The sequence below is a fragment of the Ursus maritimus genome, unplaced genomic scaffold (assembly GCF_017311325.1).
Source record: "Ursus maritimus isolate PB19 unplaced genomic scaffold, ASM1731132v1 scaffold_8, whole genome shotgun sequence".
NCBI lineage: Eukaryota > Metazoa > Chordata > Mammalia > Carnivora > Ursidae > Ursus > Ursus maritimus.
In genome coordinates this window covers 39,771,080-39,788,994 of record NW_024426996.1, presented here as the reverse complement: position 1 = coordinate 39,788,994, position 17,915 = coordinate 39,771,080, and the positions used below count along the sequence as shown (strand labels likewise).

The following is a 17,915-nucleotide window of genomic DNA, read 5'->3' as shown; positions in this document are numbered from 1 at the left end:
AAAATCTTTAAGGACTTCTCAACCCTCATCCATCGTCACAGAGTTCATACTGAGGAGAAACCTTACAAATAGAAAGAATGCAGCAAGCCTCTTGCTGGAACTCACAACTTACTCACCAACACAGATCTCATATAGGAGGGAAACCATAACATGTACAGAAAGTGGCAAACCCTTTAACTGAAATTCAGTCATTACTCAGGATCCCCAAAGTCACACTAGATTCAAACCCTACAAATGTAAAAAAAAAAAAAAAAAGACCTCTGTTTTAAAAAATACACCTTAGGAAACACCAGGGAGTGCATAAAGAAAAATAACTTTACAGATAGAAAAATTGAGAAAAGTATTTCATGGAACATCAAATGTCAATAAATGTCACAATCAACAGAAGTAAGTCAGTCACTCTTTTCAGACATTACTTCAGGTCAGAGCATTTATCACAGGGATATGAGTTAAATGCTTAGGTATTTGCTAGTATGCTTCAAAAGATAAAGGGGATGGGTTTTTGGACAGGTATAATTAAGTACAACATGCTTTTTTATACTGACCCTATTTGACAAATTTTAATGTACTTCTACTCTCCAATCACTTCATGAAACGCCTGTATTCCTAGTGGGTGTGTGAAGTCATGTGGGTGATTGTGCTGCGTCAAAGATAATATGATGCCCTTCTTCATTCCGGGGATTCGTGCACATCTAATTTTCCTTTGAAGATTAACGACAATATAATACACGATATATGATGAAAATCCAAATGGAGATACTGTTTGTGGCTGACTTATAACATTCATGTATGTTACCATGATAGAGATGTTTAGGAAATCTCCTGTTTTGTATTACTAAGGAATGTTTTGAATTTTATAAATAAAATGTGGTATCAGATGATCTTGATGAAAAAGAAGGTGGCAGTACAACAAAATATTGTTGCATTTTGTCATGGCAATAGTTAGGAGTAGGGAATACTAGCTGTTGTGGTTGAAATAAAGAAATCTTTACAGATTAAAAAAAAAAAGGTTTATTGAACTACAGTTGCAGCCGTTTGCAGGCTTTATCCTAAAGAGAAAAACTGAAAGACTTTAAACTGTAGTGTAAGAGATTTATATTAAACATTAAAAAACTGTGCTGTGAAGTTAAGCCCTAAAGCTGGATGTCTGGAGTAGTTTATGGCATTTATTTCTTTGGTGGCCTTTTAAAATGGGACTGGGAACAATAGTACTGATTTCTTGTCTGTATGGGATGATTTGAGTCCTGTTTATGGCCTAACATCTCAGAATTCTTTGTTGATCAGCTTAATTTAGTTTCCATTATTATACTGTACCGGAGAGGGGATAATCATACTCTTTGGTCATAATTCCTCACGCCTCTTATTGCTTCCAAGATGAACTTGTACTATAACATATGATTCTCCAATTTAGAGAATAACGAAGGGATACAATATTACAGAAAACCAAAGGTTTAATGTCTCTTTCCTTTTTATCTTTACAGAGCCTGTCATGTTCTCCATATGTCGCAAATATTTAGAAATTTTTTTTTTATTCCTCTCATCTCTTGTGCCCACCCTCCAGCTCCTCTTCCATGCCATACAAATTCGGAATCATGACTACAAAGGCACACACACACGGGGATAAACTTCTTGAGGGCAGGGGTTATATGCCATATCTGACTTGCCCAGAATAAGCGCTCAATCAATATTCTTTAATTAAATTGCACTGAACTTGTGGAAAGAAAATAAAAAGAGAAGTCAACTGAGAGGAGAAAGGCAAAAAGATGCCTTTCTAAAGATTCAAATTGTGACCGATGCTTTAATATATCACCTCCAAAAGTGACCTCGTTTGCACCAATAGGGTCGGAGTGGCTGGTTCCTCTGTAACGTTGTCGTGGTCCGCAGGTACCGAGGATACCACGTGCTCAAAGGCAAAGCTGCCCACCTGCAGACCAGGCTGCCCCCCAGGGGAGGTGGCCATGACCAAGAACCGCCAACCCTTGAGCCTAAGGGCTAACTAATCAGGCATCAACATTGAATAAAAATATCAGAATAAGAAAAAATACCAATTAATCAAATTAGGAGATAATTGCAAAGCTCTTCAGTCTTTGTTCTCTTTTCTTTAAAAGGCACAGCAACGCTGCTCACCCACTTTCCATTTGGATAAGCATTTGTTCATTTTACTCAGCTTGTGGCCCTAATGGTTTTAAGTGCCACTAATTGCTTTTGAGAACTCTGTAGAGTCTTTTGATGAATCTGTTTGAAAAGGTTAGGTCTCTGTCTAAGGTTTGAAAAGGATGTGTTTCTAGTGTCTGAATAGCTCAGTCATTTTTTAAAACCTCTAGCAAAAAAAGTACATGTTTTAGCATCTTAATTTCTTTAAATCTTTTTCTGTAAAAGAATTTATAGTGTTTTACAAGTCTAGTTTTTCCCCCAGCTTTATCATCTAAAATATTTTTTCAAAGAATTTTCACAGAAATAGAGATAATTTCAAGCTAAAATAAAAGTTTCTGTATTATACATTAATGTCTGTTGTCTAAATTACTCTTCATTTTGTTTATATACCTCTAGTATGTATTTTGATACACCAAGGCAGAGAAACTTGTAATAGACTTTATGAATTCCTATGCTGTTAGGGGTTGTATAGTACTTGGCACTTAACTATCCATCTTATCTCTTCCTTTATGTATTTTGTTAGAGGTGGCTCGGGTATACAGAATATTCTCCTCAGCTCCTAGTTCATGATCATTATTGAGCTCTCTTTATTTGTTCTTTTTTTTTTTTTTTGTAAGATTTTATTTATTTATTTGACACAGAGAGACAGCCAGCGAGAGAGGGAACAAGCAGGGGGAGTGGGAGAGGAAGAAGCAGGCTCCCAGTGGAGGAGCCCGATGTGGGGCTCGATCCCAGAACGCTGGAATCACACCCTGAGCCAAAGGCAGACGTTTAACGACTGCACCACCCAGGCGCCCCTATTTGTTCTTTTATATTTCAATTTCCTACTCCTATCCCATCCTTCCATGGGCAACTCTTCTAACGTATTTGAAGTGTATTCTTCGTTTATTTATGTTCTTGTAAAATTTGTATTGCTATTCAGTGTGCATGTATGGTATTTTCTTACCTTTTTTTTCACATAACACTATACTTTGAGATCTATCCATGTTCCTGGAGACATCTAGTATGTTGCTCCTAACTGCTATAGAATACTCTATAATGTGCACCTACCCTATGTTTGTTGCCTACCCACTCCCCAGTGATAGACAGCTGGGTTTCCTCCAATTCCACTACAAGCAAAGCTGTAACCAGCCTCCTTGTATCTGTCCCCCACTTCGGGATCTGTAGGAGGACATCTTTGGGCTACATGCCCAGGAGAGGGAATGCTAGATCCTGGGGCTCTCTTGGTTGCTTTCCAGATAGCTCCACCAGTTACACACTCTTCACCAGCAATGCATGAGGTTTGTACATCCCACATCCTTGCTAACACTTGCCATTATCTAGATTCCAATTTTTTGCCAGTCTAATGAGTAGAGAGTGACACTTTGTTATTGTCTTGATTTTCATTTCGTTATTACTAATGAATCTGAGCATCTCGTTAGATGTTTGTTGGGCTTTAGGTTTCTTCTTTGTAAACTCTCTGTTCTATCTTTTGACTACATTTGCTATCTTTATCCAATTGGTTTGATGGAGTATCTTAGAGATTTTAGAAATTAATCCTTTGTCAACTTTAGACATAGCCAACACCTTTCAAAGGCTCTTATTTTTTAAATGTAGTCCTTTAGAAAGAAATCTTCACTTTTAATGTAATTCAATCCATCATCTTTTTGGCTCTCTGATTTATATATGAAATTTTGTTTTAGACGTCATTTCCTGCTCCTAGCTCACAAAGATATTTTCCTAATAGAAAAGATAGATTCTATTAACTCTTATAATTTACCCTTTATATCTAGGTCTTTAATCCACTTAGAGCCCACTTGTTAGTTTTTTTTAATTAAAGAATAATTGGCATACAATATATTAATTTCAAGTGCAAACATAGTGATTTGTTATTTATATACATTACAAAATGGTGAATGGGGTGTTAGCTTTATTTTTCTCCATACAGCAAGCCAGTTTCTCAGCCTTCACTTGCCAAACAATCTGTGCTTTTTCCTCTGATTTTTAATGTTACTTTTATTGTAAGTTGTGCATTTCGGCCACAGTTTGGGTTCTCCCAGAAACAGACCTTGAAATAGTGATGTGGCTATGAGTAGATTATTAGGGAGATGATTGGTAGAATAGTGAAAAGACAAGCATGGAAGAGAAGGAAGCCAGGATATGTTATCAAGCAGATTACCACCATGCGTAACTGGGATCAGTCTGTCTGGGGATCTCTAGGAACCAATGCAGAATACATCTGTTATCCCAACTGAGGGAAGAGGCAGCTGTGCTATTTATCCACCAACTCCCTTGGGTCACCAATTGAGGGGTGTTCTTAGTGGTGGGAGCATTTACTCTCAGGTCCTTCTAGTCCAACTACACCCCACATGGGGCTTGAACTCATGACCCTGAGATCAACAGTTGCATGCTCTACTGACTGAGCCAGCCAGGTGCCCCCACATTTTGACTTCTAATGTTTTTATGTCATTTAATTCTAACTATTTTGTAATTTCCTCTTTAGTGTGGGGTTATTTACCAAAATGTTACTTATTTTCCAAACAGATGGGATATTGAAGTCATACTTTTGTTGTTAATTTCTAATTTTATTGCATTATGATTGGCAAACATTTAAAAGGGTTCCTTTTTAACTTACGGAAATTTTCTTTGTGTCCTAACCAGGGGTCTCTTTTTGTTTAATGTTCCAATTATACTCAAAATGAATGTGTATACTATTTAGTGTAGGTTTTAAAAAATATTTCTAAGAGATCAAATTTATTAATTGTATGGTTAAGTCTTTGCTATGTCTACTGATGTGTTATTTGATTTAACTATCAGTTTTGAGAGAGATATATTAAAAACTCTAACTACGAATGTTCACTTATCTATTTTTCCCTTAAGTTTTATCAGTTACTAAGTAAATTTTGAGTTTTTAAAAATACATATTAATAATGGTTGTATCTTTTGCCCTGTTCTTTTATCAGCATAAAACACTGAGCATAATTTAAGATCTGAGCATACTGAGATACTGAGCATAATTTAACAAAAGCATAAAATAAGGTTCCTCTTTGCTATGATGGTTTATTTATTTGAATTCTGTTTTATCAGATATTAAGACTGCTACTCCAATTTTTTTGCAATTCATATTTGCTTGGTCTGTCCTTTTCCATACATTTTGCTTAGCCTTTTTTTCTTTTTTGACTTTTATAGACAACTTATTGTTGGATCTTTAAAAGAAAAAAAAATTCCAATCTGAGAATCTCTATCCTTAGGTGGTATTTCTGGTACATTCACATTATTGTAATTACTCTATTATTAGGGCTTATTTCTGCCATCTTACTTTACCATTTACTATAATTGTTTTGTTTCTTTTTGTCTTTCCTTCTTTCATTTCAAGAATAATAATTCTGAATATTATGGTATCAGAATGTTAGTAAAATCATAGTTGTCCCAAAACTCAACTATCTTATTTCATTTGCTAATTCAAAGTAGGTAAAGTTTCCACCAGTTTGTATAAGGACAATGCTTTACCTCATTCCACAGCTGTAGTTCTTGGTCAGGCTGCAATCCTTGAGATAATACAGGAGCACCTAAAAATAAAGTTATACTTAATGTTATTTTTATAGCACTTCTTCTAAAGTTAAATATTTATATATAATTCAGTTCTGAATGACATTTTTCATTTTCACTGTACATCATTACCCTCCTATTCAAATAGATATTTCAGCATTTGACTTAGTATAAGGAAACATAATTATTAAATAAACCTTAATAACATTTCAAAGACATTACTCTAAGAATGAATTTCTTTTCGTCTATGCAAAAACATGTACGTGAATGTGCATAGCCGCATTTTCATAAGAGCCCCAGAGTGGAAACAACCCAAATGTCTGTTATCTGAGAATAGATAAACAAACTGTGGTGAGTGCCCATAATGGAATACTATTTGGCAATAAAAAGGAATGAAGTGATATATGCTGCATCAAAGGAATATCAGACATATTATGCTAAATCAAATAAGCCAGATGAAAAAGACCAAGTATCATATGATTCCATTCATATGGTATGTCCAGAAAAGGCAAATCTATAATAATAGAAGGATTGGTGGCTTCCTAGAGCTGGGGGTAGGAATGGAGACTGACTACAAATGGACATAACAGATTTTGGGGGGGTCATGGAAAATTGTATTATTGTGATAGCTGCGCAGTTCTTGAAGTCTACTTAAAACCCACTGAGTTGGGGCATCTAGGTGGCTCAGTTGGTTAAGTGTTCCATTCTTGGTTTCTGCTCAGGTATTGATCTCTGGGTCCTGGCATCAAGCCCCACATCAGGCTCTGCACTGAGTGTGGAGATTGCTGGAGATGACCTCTCTCTCCCTCTCCCTCTCCCTCTGCTCCTCCGCCTGCTGTCGTGCTGTCACTTTCTAAAATAAATGAATAAAATCTTTTTAAAAACCCCACTAAGTTGTATATAAAGTATATTTCAATAAAGGTCTTTTTAAAAAAAGAATAACTTGTTAGGCCCTTAATTATTATTGAAGTAAAATGTTAACTAGCTTACATCCTCTAAAATAATAATTTCTCCATAGATTCAATTTTCTAATTCATGCTATATAAGTTATCTCAGTAAAAACACTGAGATAATATTTATTAATATTAAATGTAAATACTACTTATTTTCCTATATATACACATTTATCTTTAATAAAATCAAGAAAACATCCTGTAGTAAAAGACTAAATTTTCCTAAGATTTCAAATGTAGCAAAGTTAAATACTTAACAGAACAGGCTTAAAGAAAAGAGCTTTTTAAAAATAATAAGATACCATCTACCAGCACCGATTGAACATTTACTTGATGTCAGTCACTATCCTGAGCATTTAAAATATGTCTTTTCACCAGAGTTTTTAAAAAAGATTTTCTTTATTTATTTGAGAGAGACAGCATGAGAGAGAGAGGGAGAGTGGGAGCACGGAGCATGAGCAGGGGTGGGGGGGTGGCAGAGGGAGAGGCAGACTCCCTGCTGAGCAGGGAGCCCAATGTGGGGCTGGATCCCAGGACCCTGGGACCATAACCCAAGCCTAAGGCAGACGCTTAACAAACTGAGCCACCCAGGTGCCCCTTAACCAGACTTTTGAAGTAGCTATTATCTTATTCCCACTTTAAGATGAGGAAACCGAAGGAAGGATGGATGAAGTAATTTGTCTCAGGTCACCAATATAGATATATAACAGAGACTGATTTCAAACTAGTTCTGGCAGACTCCAAATCCTGACAAATTTTTTTTCCCTAATTCTGCCACTTTTCAGTCAAGTCTTGCCTTAAGTTCACACAAATTTATACTATTATTTAAGTTCTAATAATATTAACGTTATTAGCTACATTTTCTGTGGTACCAAGCATTAAAAGTAACTTACAGGACTCAATGCAGTCTGTAATAGAGCTTTGATTTATCTCAGAACGTAATTGAATCCCCTTTTATAGGACAGCTGTTCAAGGTGGGTAAACCTCTCAATTACATATTTCTCACCATAGCAACATACGAACATATATCTCAAAGTTTCTGTTGCCTGGTGGACATTACCCTGAGCTGATTCTGTTTTCAAGAAGGGATTAAAGCAGTGCTTCTCAACTTTTCATACAAAACACCTGGTGATCTTACTGAATGAGATTCTAATTCAGTCAGTCAGGGCAGCCCCAAGAGTCTGCATTTCTAGCAAGCTCCCTGGTGATACTAATGCTGCTGGACCATGGGTAACGCTGAATATCCAGGGGGACAGAGCATTGCATTGTAGAAAGAAATGGAGGATGCCTCTTTACTCAACAGAACGAAGCAGCTCCAACAAACATTTTGGGTCTAAGCTTCTCTTTAACAAGTCTGACCATTTCCAAAAGGGGGATATGAATGTCTTCATGAAAACAGTCTTGAAAGGCCATAGGGGGGTGGGGGATTGGGATAGGCCGGTGATGGGTAGTAAGGAGAGCACGTATTGCGTGGTGCACTGGGTGTTATACGCAACTAATGAATCATGGAACACTACATCAAAAACTAAGGATATACTGTATGGTGACTAACATAACATAATAAAAATTATTTAAAAAATTAAAAAATTTAAGAAAAATAAAGAATATTTAAAAAAAATGAAAGGCCATTGCCCCATCCATTCCTCACAACTTGGATGCGCGTCTTGTCTACAGTTACTAAAACTGAATAATAGGAAGGTGAAAGAAGAGGAATGGAGGGCAAGAGCAGGATTTGACTGAAAAGAACAGAACGAGAGCCAAGTACTGATGCAAAGGGAAAACGCAAAGATTTCCACTCTGGATTCAGTCTTCCCCGGGACGTACTTCTGATTTCTCCACTCACTCTACCACTGTTCTGTGTGACAGGGTGTTCCTGTGAAAAGAATACAATTTTATATTCTTTCTACACCTGCCTGTCTCCCACCCTCTGGTACAAGTGGAAGCTCCTACCTCCACACTCTCTCCCAGCAACGGTGAGCTTGCCTGGACCACACAGAAATTGCCATTATATTTAACTTAGTCCCAAGCACTTATGTAATCAAAAAGGGTACTTTGTGGCTCTTACACAACACATGTAAATATAGTTCCAAGGTAAAAAGGTTAGAGGAGCCAACATTTTTAAATGTTTTTAATTTTAGAAACCCACCAGTATCTTAGTACCCAACGCAAACCTTAGGGGGAATTATTTTTCTCTCCTTTGTGTAACCGTTAAGGAAAGTTGATGTGATTCTCCACCTCTCCCCACCAAGATACCCTAGATGTGGGCTTTATATTGTCAAATACAGATACTAGATACTTTCTCAAATAATAGTCCGAGATACTGCCCTTATCTTCTAGATCATGAAAACTGCACTGTTTTTGATCAGTTTTGAGGTACTTATACTTACGTACTATCTAGTAAAGTAAAACCTTTAGCCTTATTTTTACAGTCTAACTAATGTAAATCATACAGAAAGACAGCTTTTGCATCTGTAAATACACCATCTGTAAGAGAAAGGAAAGCTGACCTTTTTATTGGGGTATAAGTGACATACAACATTATATTAGTTTCATGGGTACAACATAATGATCCTAAATTTGTATATATCGTGAAATGATCACCACAATAAGTCTAGTTAACATCCATCATCATACATAGTTACAGATTTTTTTTCTTGTGATGATAACTTTTAAGATTTACTCTTAGCAGCTTTCAAATATACCATATAGTCACCCTGCTGTACATTACGCGCCCATGGCTTATCTATTTTATAACTGGAAGTTTGTACCTTTTGACTTCCTTCACCCATTTCACACACCCCCACCTCCCACCTCTATGAACCGCTAATCTGTTCTCTGTATCCTCAGGCTTGGTTTGATTTTGGTTTGTTGGGTTTTTTTGTTTTGTTTTGTTTTCATTCTTTTAGATTCCACGTATAAGTCAGATCATACAGTATTTATCTTCCTCTGAAAAACAGACTTGATTAAACCTGGTGCTCATTTTCTCTTCTTGTTGCTAGCACTTCACTAGTGTAGGGTTTGAAAGGGAGAAATTGTTACTGCTGACTGAATTTTAATAATTACTCTATGGGTAGGGGTCTGAGTAGGAAAAAACACTTCTTCATTTAGTCTCGGGCACTCTGATCACGTACCATCACAAACCAAATCAAGGTTTGTTGCAGTTATCCAAAATGTGTCCTTTTTTAGGAAATTTCCTTCTTTATTTTAAAAATGTTCTCCGAAGAGTAAACTGCTTCATCCACCAAACCTGTAGCGGCTCTTCATCTTCTCTTGCTGTTGCAGGCTCGGCTAACTCGTTTTGCCAAGGATGCTCCGCTTACCGACACTTTTATTTCCCTCTGGCTTTGTGACATTTGTCTTGTTGTTTTTTTAGGTACATCCAGTTGCATCTTGCATAATAATTAATCTTGGTAGATTATCTCCCAGGTTGGTTATATATGTCATGCTTCCCCTCCAGTGCCATTTGTAGGGTCTCCAGATCAGGGAAGATCACACTATATGTCCTCCCACTCCCCTCCCCCACACATCTTTAGAGAGATAAGATTAGTTGTTTTTGTTTTTGTTTTTTTAATATCAAGAGCAGGTCTAAAGGGGGAAAAGATACAAAATGGTAGTCTAGGGGGTCTCTGTGAGGTGAAAAAACATCTTGTCCCTTTGCTTGAGAAATACTGGGGATATTTATGAGATGATTGGTCAGCCAGCAGATAGGCTCTTCTTCGAAATAAAACCCAAGACTTGTCTTTTTTGGAAAGCAGCCTTCCACAGTTTCTGCTTAATCACCAGCAGCCTGAAAATTCCCCCGCCTCCCAAAAAAGCAGTTGTCTCCAGCTGATGCAAATATCACTGTAAGCACATAACATGTAACATGCATGGCAAGTACATTTGCTTTACAAAGAAAAAGACACTTTAAAAACTCTAGGGGCGCCTGGGTGGCACAGCGGTTGGGCGTCTGCCTTCGGCTCAGGGCGTGATCCCGGCGTTCTGGGATCGAGCCCCACATCAGGCTCTTCCACTGTGAGCCTGCTTCTTCCTCTCCCACTTCCCCTGCTTGTGTTCCCTCTCTCGCTGGCTGTCTCTATCTCTGTTGAATAAATAAATAAAATCTTTAAAAAAAAACAACAAAAAAAAAACCCTCTAATTATCTGCTTCCTTAATAACATAGATAAAACTGCCATCCTAATTCTACCAATAACAAATTTAAAACATAAATAAAACAAAAAAACCCAAAAATAAAACAAAGTAAATAACGTTACTTTGCATAAGTTATGCTATATCATTGCTGGCTGTGTGATGGAGAAGATTTAGGTCTAGCTTCTGACTGCTTAGATTCCATAGCCACATGACCTCGTTTTTTAAGCAGGAGTGCCCCTCCTTGCCCCCTTCTCCAACGTCCCCAGGAAAGGGGGAAAGGTCACAACAATGAAAGGACAGCAATAAAAATAAATACATTGGAAAAGAAGACTAGCTTCAGTTTCTCCACTTCTTTTTTTTTTTTTTTAAAGATTTTATTTATTTATTTGACAGAGAGACAGCCAGCGAGAGACGGAACACAAGCCGGGGGAGTGGGAGAGGAAGAAGCAGGCTCCCAGGGGAGGAGCCTGATGTGGGGCTCGATCCCAGAACGCTGGGATCACGCCCTGAGCCGAAGGCAGACGCTCAACGACTGCGCCACCCAGGCGCCCCCAGTTTCTCCACTTCTAATTGAGGGCTGGCCTGCATGCTCTGAAAGGTCCCTGCAGTTAGGGTTTCAAGTCTCCAGTGTTCTGAACAATGATGAGATGGCCTGCCCACCTTTGCCTCACTGACAGGAGAGCAGAGGGAAGCTAAGAGAAGCTGCTGTGGAGTTAGAAAATTCGTGGTCTTAGCAGGATAGTGGCTGGCCCTGGAGAGGACTCTGGGTTAGAGGTGGGAGGTAAAGGATGGATCCCTCAAGGTCCCTAGAAACATAACCTTTAGGGAATAGGGAAGTGATCTCCCCATTCGAACATGCTGGGCTTGCCTCTACCTTGTCTTCTAAGCATCAGACAGCCCTCCCTGACCTCGCTTTTGTTTTTCCCACTTCTTTTCTCTAAACCACGCACAAGAAGTCCCTATTTTACCGATTCACATCTGCCTTCACTGGCTTTAGCTGTAGCAGGGACTGGAAGACCGGCTTGCGCACTTGCTTCTCCAACACTATGATTAAAAAAAAAAAAAAAAAAAAAGTCTCCATTCTTTTTCCTGATCTGGTTCATCAAAACCTAAAAGGCACAGAGCCCACCCATGGCCTCTTCTAAACGGCTAGAATGGGGCCTGTCAGGGTTATCTAGACGGAATAGGAGCTCACTCACTTAAAGATGCGCCCTCTCCAAGTTTACCTGGCATCAGCAGGTGAAATACCAAACTCTCGTTTTACTTCAGCCATCAATCCCTCTGGTAATTGCAATGAAAGGGAACGCATTTTAACTTTCACTATGTTAATTTATTAAAGTTTTCACGGGCCGCGGGCCAGGGACATCCCGAGTGTGAGGGAGGCCTACAAGTTTTCTCCAACCGCAGGCTGCCCAGGGCCTGGGGATTTCGGCCGGGCAGGGACTGCGCTCCAGCCCGGCCACTAGCACCTGCGCGGCTCGCTGCCCGTGGGCGGCGACGCGTGCGGGTTGTCAAAGGCGAGATGCTGGGGAGCCCCACAGCAGGAGGGGAAGGAGAGAACCAAAAGCCAACCGAAGAAGCGAGAAAGGAGGGAAGAGAGCGCGGCAGGTGGCCAGGAGAAAGGCGCAAGAAGCGGCGGGCGCGGGGTGGGACGGTGGCACGGGAGCCCGGGAGGCGCGCGGGGCCCGCTTACCTAGGCAGGTGCCCGCGCAGCAGGCGAGTAGCAGCAGCAGCAGGGGCCGGGAAGCGGCGGCCACCTGTCCGGGGGCCGGCGCGGGGCGGCGGTTGGCTGCTCGCGGCATTTCGGCGCTGGCGGGAGGCTCGGGGCTCAGAGTCTGCTGCGCCGACCAGCACTCCACGCGGGGGTCTGGCAGTGCCTCTGTGTCTCCGGCGCGCTGCTCGCGGGGCTCCGCACGCCGCCAACTTTTAAATCTCGCGGACACGTGGGCTGGGGCGGCGCGGTCCCCACGCGCGTCACCTCGCAGCCCACCGCCCCCGGCCTCCGTCGCGTCACTCGCGACCCGCTGCCTACCCCCGGCCCCCCACCCGCAGCAGGATCCGCCCCCGGCCATAGTTGTGACTCAGGGCACCGCGCATTTTCTCTCTGCCCGCCCTCGGGCTTTGGGATGAGCATGGAAATGAAACACTGCACGTCCATTGGCTTCTTGGCAAGGATTTGATTGGGAGCCGGAGGAGGATGGCAAACCAGGAGGCCGGGAGAGGCTGGGATCGGGGGGTTTTAAGCTTGCTGGTGGCGACGCTCTCTCATTTCTCACGTCTGCCAGGGATGCCCCTTCTTCACCCTCTCGGGAAGCCTTCTGTGCCCACCAACTGTGCATGCCTCTACCTTTGTAGAAGCGCCTCTGTCCTGCTCACGACTCGTTCATCCCCAGCTCCCAGCACCAGCTCAGTGCATATCAGCAGTGGTGATGTTGGTGTGCCCCAAATTACTGCAAGGTCTGAGATCATTTAGGAAAACGCAGTTATCTGTTGAAGAAAGTCGAGAAGAAAGGATTGCTGAGATTTGACCACACATACAAACGTTCCAATAGGTCTGGAAGGTCTTTGGCTGTCTTATGGATTTCCAAGTCCAAGGTTACTCCTTTGTCTATGCATTTCTCCTGCTGTCACGCCCTAGCTGTTGCCTTCTGTTTTCTAGGGTGATCGGAGCTCTGCTATCCCCCTCCATACTTTTCTTTACTTCCTAAGTGGAAATGTCCAGGAAGCAGTCTCTTCCAGAAATACTGGCTGATACTGTTTTAATTTCCTTCTACAGAAAGAGGGAAGACTGATCTCATCTGACCTCCTTTCGAAAGGAACACAGAGGAAAGAGTAGAAAGGATGTACATTAACATTTCTTAAGGGACATCTTCCCATGCTATTTAATTTAACACTCATGGCATCTCAGGGATATAAAAGTATTATGACTCTCATTTGATGATGCTTGGAGATATTAAACTGTTTGCCCAAGGACATCAGCCTGTGAGGGAGGCCCCTCTGTGAAGATGGTTCTTCTCTAAGTTGGGGATTTTAATGCATTAGACATGCACTGTGCAACCCACTTTCGGCAAAGCATGGCCTTAGAGACTAGGACATTTAGTAGCAGGAAGAAATCCCTGCTGTATTACAAGGCAGGTTGGGATAGTGCTCTGTCAGAAGTGGAGTGAGGCAGGCGTGTAATCCTGACAGGTAATGTGAAACAAAAAATAATAATCACTACCTTTTTTCAGTTCTTTATATTCAGGCAGCATGTGAGCAAGGCCGGATTAGAGTCATGGTTCAGAATCAAGGACGGATGAGGACAGATTTGATTCAAGATTCCTTATGCTTTGATTTATCCCCAAAGTAGTCAACAGGTAGTACAAAGGATGTCAGCAGGTGGAGGTGGCTCTGATTCCCCACTGCCTTCCTTGGGTTTGCTGGAGGTGCACTGAAAGATGTCTGCCTCAGCAGCCTGTGGGGGTTGAGATGTCAGTGAGAACAGAGAAGCCTGAAAATAGTGGCCTCAATGCTTTTTAGCAAAAGAAACAACTCATGTATTGCAAGTGCTTCTCTGCATGAACCTGGCAGCTTGGAATGTCCTTGTACATGCCCTCGGTGCACGTGCACAAGGGTTTTCAGGAGTATAGACTTAGAAGTAGAGGTATCATGGGAGAAAATCTGGTTAAATTCTACTTTAAATTATTTTCCAGTGTGTTATACCAATTTACACTCACCAGCAGTGCATGAAATGTCCTTGCAAAAAGCTTTGCCAGCCTGGTGGGTGTGGCATCTTATTATGGATTTAATTTACAGTTTCCATCATTAATGAGGGTGAGTGTCTTTTCACAAATGTATTGGCTATAATTGTTTTCTCTTCAGTGAAATACCCATTTGTTTCTTGTCCCCATTGGGACATGGCCCAAAGATCACTCTGGCTTCAATGGTGAACAGGTTCTTGAGGACCGTAGTAGATGCAGGTAGGGTGACAAGGTGGGAGGACATTGCAGAAGTCCATACCAGAGCCATAAAAAAGGGATGAAGGACTGATACTTGCTACAACCTCGATGAACCTTGAAAATGTTTTGCTAAGTCAAAGAAGCTAGTCACAAAAGGCTACATATTGTATGAGGCAGCTCCACAGAGACAGAAAATAGATGAGTGGTTTCCAGGGGCTCAGAGAGACAGGAGTGGTGGCTAATAAGTAAGGGGGTTTTCTTACAGGGTGATAAAGATGTTCTGGAATTTGACAATGGTGATGGCTGCACAATCTTGTAAATACTAAAAACCATTGAATTCCATACCTTAAGAAGATAAATTTTATGATAGGTAAATTATACCTCAATTTTCAAAGAGGAAAGAAGTCTAGGTCAGATATGATGATGGTGACCTGTTGGAGTAGATGGTGGCAGTCTTTGCTAAAAATTTAGCATAGGGAAGTTTTACCTGTTTTTGGCATGAAATATACAAAATTTGCTATTTAATTCCTGGATGTTCTTGGCAACTATGAGATCCTTCTCTCTCACTTGGTGAAGACATTCACCTAAGTCATGTTTGCATCAATGACTATGCTATAGTCGCTAGCTTTGATTTTTTTTCAGGTCAGGGAATACTTCATTACACCCAGATGGAGAACCTTGTCTTTATGGTCACTTTGATATAACTGTTAACTATGAATATTGTCATTATCTAAAACATGGGAAGTGGATACTATTTGTGAAATAATGATAACTTGAATGCTTTATAGGATGTTCATTCATTCATTCATTCATTCAGTGAGCATTTATTAAGCCAGTGTCAGCTGTAAGAGTTATAGACTCACAAAATGCTGAAAAGTCTGTGTCCTGTTTTGTCTTCTCTAAGACCACCTACCATCCATTTCTTTACTTCCTGTTACTTCCTGCCGAACTCATGTAGGATAAATCTTTTAGAAATACCAACCTAATATCAAATTTGAAATGTAGAGAAAACTTTTTGCTTAAGAGTTTCTAATACCTAAGAGTCAAAGCTCTATAGAGGTTATGGAAGTTGAAAGCTAACAATTCCTAGAGCACCTGGCTGACTCAGTTAGTAGAGCACACGACTCTTGATCTTGGGTTGGTGAGTTCAAGCCCCATTTTGGGCATTAGAGCTCACTTAAAAATAAATAAATAAAAAATTTTAAAAAGTAAATAAATAGGGGAACCTGGATGGCTCATTCGGTTAGGCATTCAACTCTTTATCTCCGCACAGGTCTCCATCTCAGAGTCAGGAGTTCGGGCCCTGCGTTGGCCTCCACACTGGGCGTAGAGTCCACTTAAAAAAAAAGAGAAAAGAAAAAAGTAAATAAATAGTTCACTCAAAAAAAATTTTTAATTAATAAATAAAACAGCCAGTGACTCCAAAGACCCAATTTGGCCTATGGTCTCCAAATAGGATTCAGGGTAGAAGCTAGTTGTAGAGCTACAGAGCTGAGGCTCAACAGGAGATGGTCATTTGCAACAGGAAAATGACCAAGTGATTGTGGATTTATTTGGTTCAGAAGATGGGTATTTATTATTTAGTGACAAGGATACCTTTCAGCTCTCTCCACAAACATCTTTGGCATCTGGATGAAATTCCCATTTTATAACTGAGTTTGCCTTCTCTTTGAGCACTAATATTGGCGTAAGTTCTATAGTAACTCCAATAATCCTAATTATTCCTTTTCCCATCTATCTCTTCAAACTATGTAGATATCAACCTCTCTGCTTCCAGGAAAATCTCTTGACTCAGAAGGACTTTTGGATGAACCACACTATACTGAGAAATCACTCCAGGAAAAACTCCTCTAGAAGACAACAGAAGAACAATGAATACAAAAAAATGGAGGACCAGAGACCAAATACATCTACACTTCTTGAGACTTTCTGTTGTTGGATAATTAACTGCCTTGATAATGACACAGCAGCCACATAATTGTAAGAAATACAACATCTTTTACAAGAAAAAGAAGCTTTTTAAAATTTTTCTCTAATTACTTGATAAAACTGATTTAATTTAATTTAATGTTTTGATAGAATTAATTTTAAACAGTTTCAGAAATAATAAGCAACATTATTATAAGTCCTTCTCCTTAATGGTGTTTTCCAAAGCACATGGTGACTGATATGGACTTATGACCAGTAAAAAATTTGTATGTCCAAGAGACATTCTTGCTAATGTTTTGGGGTTTTATTGTTTAAAAAAATTTTTTTTTGTTTTTTGCAAAAGGAGCTAGGTTTCATCTCTTCAACCTCCTGAAGTCAGGAGGCACTGTGGGTAGAAATATTGTCTATGAATTCTCCCAGCACAGTCCAGGGAATGTTAACATGCAGACTGAAAGCAGCACAGGTTTATCTCAAAGCCTTTTGAGATAAATTCCTTTCGAGAAAAGTAATAAGAGAATTTTTTAAAAGGCAAAAGTCAATAACTTTTTGCAGTTACATCAATGCCCACGGGGCTAGACTTTTCATATGATAGATATTCTGAGGGTAAAGCCATTACAGAGAAGCAGCACTGTTACTGTTAATTTGAAACATGATGACAAAAAAAAATTCAGTCAGTTGAAGGCAGAATCTCTTCTTTGTTCCTTAAATTGCAATTAAAATATTAATACATACTAATGAAAGATTTATTAGATTTTCTTGACATATTTATGAATCACATCAGGGCAAAGCTGGCAGAAAAACAAACACTTCCAGACATATGAGGTTTTATAAAAACAGAACCTACAATTAAATGATAGCTATAAAAATAAAAGGGCAAATAAAGTAAATTTTATTATTTCTACACGGTGAAATGTAAAACCATTTTTTAATCACTAGATGGTTTTCAATCTATCTAAAAATGCATTAAAACATTATTACATTTTCTAAAGATACCTGGTACTTAAAAAATACATAATTTCCTTACATAGACATGTTCAAGTAAAAAATCTTATTGCGTTTGGCCAAAGGTAATTGGAAGAAATAAAGAGTAGAAAATGGTATAATTTGATCTTTCTAAAAAATGTTAAAATAATCAAAAGAGACCTGGAGTAAATTTCTGAATATAAAAACTAGTGATATTTCAGTTAGTCTCATAAAAGGAGTAATCACTACTCATTTTATCTCTAGTGTCTCAAATAATTTGAGCTCTGATTTTTTAAGCGGACCATGCAGACATGAAATG

The 17,915-nt window shown here is 39.6% G+C and overlaps 1 protein-coding gene across 1 annotated transcript in view; it reads right to left on the bottom strand.

The window, feature by feature from the left end:
- The window catches only part of NMU (neuromedin U), a 29,018-nt gene extending 16,180 nt beyond the window's left edge, over window positions 1-12,838 (bottom strand). Inside the window, exons 1-2 of the mRNA XM_040624910.1 lie at window positions 12,460-12,838; window positions 5,644-5,702 (exon numbers count right to left, since the gene is read on the bottom strand). Of these exons, the coding sequence (XP_040480844.1) occupies window positions 5,644-5,702; window positions 12,460-12,838 (438 nt within the window). The remainder of the gene's footprint in view (window positions 1-5,643; window positions 5,703-12,459) is intronic.
- Window positions 12,839-17,915: the final 5,077 nt, after the last annotated feature.